At 40.5% G+C, this 5059-nt stretch overlaps 1 protein-coding gene across 1 annotated transcript; it reads right to left on the bottom strand.

Annotated features, from left to right (window-relative positions):
- Positions 1-1130: 1130 nt before the first annotated feature.
- LOC132638579 (uncharacterized) lies at positions 1131-1646 on the bottom strand. The gene is made up of 2 exons (XM_060355413.1): positions 1482-1646; positions 1131-1386 (listed from the first exon to the last, which is right to left on the bottom strand). The coding sequence occupies exons 1-2, from the start codon at positions 1605-1607 to the stop codon at positions 1132-1134; spliced, it is 381 nt and encodes a 126-aa protein (XP_060211396.1). The 5' UTR covers positions 1608-1646; the 3' UTR covers position 1131.
- Positions 1647-5059: the final 3413 nt, after the last annotated feature.

Genomic DNA, 5059 nt, shown 5'->3' with positions numbered 1-5059 from the left:
ATAAAACAATGTCTTGAGTATATGTAAACTGCAGCAGTGCTTTCTAGTGCTGTCTAGCTAGACTTATTATTATGCATTGCAGTTGTGCCAATGACATTAGCAATGGTACTTTTCGATTAGTGCTAATCAAATTTGTGCCAATACTACTCTTCAATTTATGCCATTGAGTCAAACATGCACAGGGCAGATTAATAGGATTGGATTAGGTGCCATTGGAAAATAGACAGCCGTGGCAGTTGTGCCATTTGAAGACAATAAATTTCCTCAAAATACTCAACAACCAAATAAATGGGACGGTTGGAGTCAAATACAACCGATTAGCCCATAAATCAAACACCACATCGGGTGAATTCAATTCACTTCATTGAATTCACCCCATCCAACTTCATCTAATCCACTTAATCTTCCATTTCAACTATCTATAAAACCCACTAACTTCATCCCCATTCTCTTCATCCCATTAAAATTATCCCATTCACTTGTTAAAACAAGTTCATTCAACCTAAAAAATGTTTGCATACTTCGAGAAGATATTAACATGGTCATACGTAGAAAGTGATGATTTCGTACGTTTAATTTAGCATCCATGTTTCATTTGCTATTTTTATTGCAATAGTTTAGTAATTTTTCATGTTTTTTTTGTAGGTGCTTCCTACTAATATTATTGATGTTCTACCAACCACAAAAACTCATGCCGTTGTTGCTTATGGAGAAAAACGTTACACTATGACCTACAAAATTGGAAAACACGCGCGCCTCTGTCTTGGGTGGAAAGACTTTCTGGAATCCGAGCAATTGACAGAGGGAGATACACTCTGTATTTGGGTCTGCGAGTGTAAGTGCCGGGAGGGCATAGGATTCAATGTTCAAAATAAGGAAGAGCAAGAGGAAGAGGAAGAGGTCATACTTGTTGACTAGGTCTCTATTTTCTTTTCTATGTATGATGCTAGCATTTTAATGAACAATTGCTATGTTTCTTTGCTGATTTATATTCATGTCATATTTGCGACTAATTCACAACACCAAACACAAGCCAAGTAATTTACAAAATCTAATAACCAAAACATTACTACAAACATAGAAGAAAATCTTTGTAGGAACATTACAAACAGTAACTAGGAAATAATTAGACTACCCAACGATAATTTTTGCAAGTAAAAAACATAGAACAACAACGACAAGCCTGTTGAATTTGGCTTTTGCACAGTCCCTCTCTTCCTTAATTTCCTTCAATTTTTGTTTCAATGAATCATACTTGCCTCCAAGTTCCTTCATTTTATATTTCAATGTATCCCTCTCTTCTTCAACCTCTTTAAGCTTCTCCTTCAAAAGCTCAACCTCTGGAGATAGATCAATCCATTTAAAATAGCCACATCCACCCTTATCCTACATAAAAGTTAAAGAAAATTATGAACACAAAAAATCCTAAAAACTGGCCGAAAATGAAATTTCCAAAAATCAAAATTAAAATAGGTACTCACTTTTGGCATCTTGCAACCAAAGAATCTACGACCTGGGTTGTTAACTGTTCTCGAAGTTCTTACATTACAAGAATTACCACAATTACAAATAACATTTTCATCTACAATCCCTGAATTTTGTGACATTGCTATGAAGAAGAGAGAACCAAGACAGAAATAAGAGACAATACAGCCAGCAACAACTTCAAATCGAGAAATAAGGACCAAAAAAAATGAACTGAAACAAGAGAGTTTCAACAGAGGGAAACGGGGGAGAAAGGAGGAGAAAGGGGAGAGAGAAACGACTTAAAGTGGAGGAGAAAGGAGAGATTTTGGGATTATTAAAAAGAAAGGGTATGTTGGAGTTGCCATATCAACAACAATAGCCCCCTTCACGCGCCCATTTTGCGTGCAACACACACGAGCTGCCATTTAGGCAAATGGTGCTTATGTGGTATAAATTCAGGGTAGTTTAGGTATTCAATAGGTACAACCCCCGGTTTAGGTAGCCATGAGGAAAATGTGGTAATGTTTAGGGGGCTATCTATGACTTTTGCCTATATATATATATATGTATTTATTATTTTGATAGCCAAGGGGTGTATGCATATAGAGGTAAATATGTTTCAAATGGAAATGGTTTTCCTACGATTATGAGCATAAGAAATACGATTGTACGCAGAATGAGTAGTAGAACGAGTGGTGCTCGGTGGTTAGCCCCGGGTACCCGTCATGGCCCTAGCCGGGTCGTGACACCAATTCCCGGGCTAACTCTAAACCTGAAATCAAGGCCTCGTACTGGCTTTATTATTAGTCAATTTCGATATTGTTTTTATAAACTGACGTATAATTTCTCCGGTCGAACTTTTTAGTACGATACCAGTCTGAACCCTTTTACGTTGGATGCACCGTCCAAATGTAAGGTCCAGACTCCTAATGCTTTACCCGAGGTTTGCAATAGTTTTTTTCAACCTCGGGTAGCATTGCGGGCATAAAATCTGCCACGAAGTCTGCCAAGATTGTAGACTTTATGGCATTCGTGGTTTGTACTTGATGTCATACCCGCTGATTTCAACCGCCCATTTCGCTAACCTACCGGATAATTTTGGTTTATGCATTATGTTTTTTAATGGGTAGGTAGTTATTACATGTATGGGGTGACATTGGAAGTACGGCTTCCACTTTCTAGACATACTTAGTAATGCTAAAGCAAGCTTTTCCAAGTGGGGATAACGCTTTTCAGCATCCCCCAAAGTTCTACTAACATAATAAACCGGAAATTGTGTACCTTTTTCCTCTTGGACTAGGACACCACTTACTGCGACCTTGGAAACGACCAAGTATAGGTATAACTGCTCGTTGGCCTTTGGTGTGTGCAGCAGGGGCGGGCTTGACATATAATGCTTTAATTCTTCCAAGGCTTGCTGACATTCGGGAATCCATACAAAGTCATTTTTCTTCTTGAGTAGGGAGAAAAAACGATGACTTTTGTCGGAGGATCTGGAAATGAATTTTCTTAAGGCCGCAATTCTCCCTGTTAGTCTCTGCACGCCCTTCACGTCTTCGACCACCCTGATATCTTCAATGGCTTTTATCTTATCCAGGTTAATTTCAATTCCTCAGTTTTGGACCATGAACCCTAGAAACTTGCCTAACCCTACTCCGAAGGCACACTTCTTCGGATTCAGCTTCATGTTGTATTTGCGCAGAGCATCGAAGGTTTCCTTCAAATGCTTTAAATGGTCCTCTATTTCCAGAGACTTAACTAGCATGTCGTCAATGTAAACTTCCATTGTTTTTCGTATCTGTTCTTCGTACATTTTTTTAACTAGGGTTGATAGGTAGCCCCGACATTTTTTATTCCGAAGGGCATTACGTTATAGCAATAAGTTGCATATCGAATTATAAATGATGTTTTCTTCTGATCCTCCGAGTTCATTCGGATCTGATAGTACCCGGAGTATGCGTCGAGAAAACTTGACTGAGCATGTCCGGCCATCGTATCTATCACACGATCAATGTGAGGCAAAGGGAAAGAATCCTTCGGACACGCCTTATTCAAATCTGTAAAGTCAATACGCATTCTGAATTTATTACCTTTCTTCGGTACGACAGTGACGTTGGGTAGCCAGTCCGGGTACTTAACTTCCCGAATGAACCCTATTTTTAACAACTTCGTTACTTTTTCTTTAAGGAACGTGTGCTTGACTTCGGGGGGAAACTCCGGTCCAAGCTTAATCGATGAGTGGTTACTTACGGTGGGATTCCTATCATGTCTAAATGGGACCATGAAAAACAATCCGAATTAGCTTTAAGAAATTTAATTAATTCATTCCTGAACTCCGGGATGAGTCCCGTGCCCAGGTATACCTTTCTCTCCGGGAGATAAACGAAGAGGACAACTCATTCCAGCTCTTCTATTGTTGACTTCGTTGCATATGATTCATCCGGCAACACGAAGGATCTTGGTATGTCAAAGTCATCTTCCCCTTCGGCCACCGTATTCTGTGATTTCTATTTTTCCGTGTCTGACTTCTTAGTGCGGCTTACTGTTGGATCCTTCGGTGAGATTTCTTTTGGTGCTGCCTGTTCATCTGCAAACATTTCTTTGGCAGCTGGCTGCTCCCCCTAGATTATTTTTATCCCATCAGGGGTTGGAAATTTCAGCATTTGGTGTAGTGTGGATGGTACTGCTCTCATCATGTGTATCCAAGGCCTCCCGAGCAAGGCATTGTACTTCATGTCTCCGTTGATAACGTAGAACTTTGTGTGTTGCATAACTCCGGCCATGTTCACGGGCAAGGTGATCTCCCATTTGGTAGTTTCTCATGCCATGTTGAACCCGTTCAAGACCCTGGTTTTTGGTATGATTTGATCCAACATACCAAGTTGTTCGATGACCTTCCATCGGATCATATTTGCCGAGCTACCTGGATCAATTAAAATATGTTTAACGTGAGTTTTATTTATAAGTACAGAGATTACCAGGGCGTTATTGTGAGGCTGAGTGATGCCTTCTACTTCCTCGTCACTAAATGAAATAAACCCATCCGGTACATAGTCCCTGCTCCTTTTTTCCCTCGTGATAGAGAATTTCGTTCTCTTCATGACAGGTCCTCGAGCTATTTTAACCCCGCTAATAATCTTGTTGATTACATGCTGGGGTTCCTCTAGCTCAACCTTTTTGTTGCCTTCTCTGTTCTTATAGTTATTTCTCCCCCGTTCACTCAAGAATTCTCTAACATGGCCATTCTTGAGTAACTAGGCTACTTCATCTCTTAACCCCCTACAATCGTAGGTCCGATGCCTATGGGTACCATGATAGTCACATATTAACTTTGGATCCCGCTGGGAAGGGTCGGTTCGGAGTGGCTTTGGCCACGTCGCCCCTTCTATCTTCCCAATAGCCGCCACCAGGGCCTATCAGTCGATATTGAAATTATACCCCAACAACCTAGGACTTTCTCCGAAATGTGAGACAGCAGAGGTGGTGTTGGTTTTATACTGGAGGCTTCTGCTAGACGAAGCTCGATCAATCCGCCTATTTCCTCGGTTCATGCTAGGATCGGGGTTACTCTTTTTCTCCGACTGGAAGCCGA

This window comes from Lycium barbarum, chromosome 4 (genome assembly GCF_019175385.1).
Source record: "Lycium barbarum isolate Lr01 chromosome 4, ASM1917538v2, whole genome shotgun sequence".
NCBI classification, from domain to species: domain Eukaryota; kingdom Viridiplantae; phylum Streptophyta; class Magnoliopsida; order Solanales; family Solanaceae; genus Lycium; species Lycium barbarum.
Note: the sequence above shows the minus strand (reverse complement) of the source record. Positions and strands in the feature narration are given on the sequence as shown.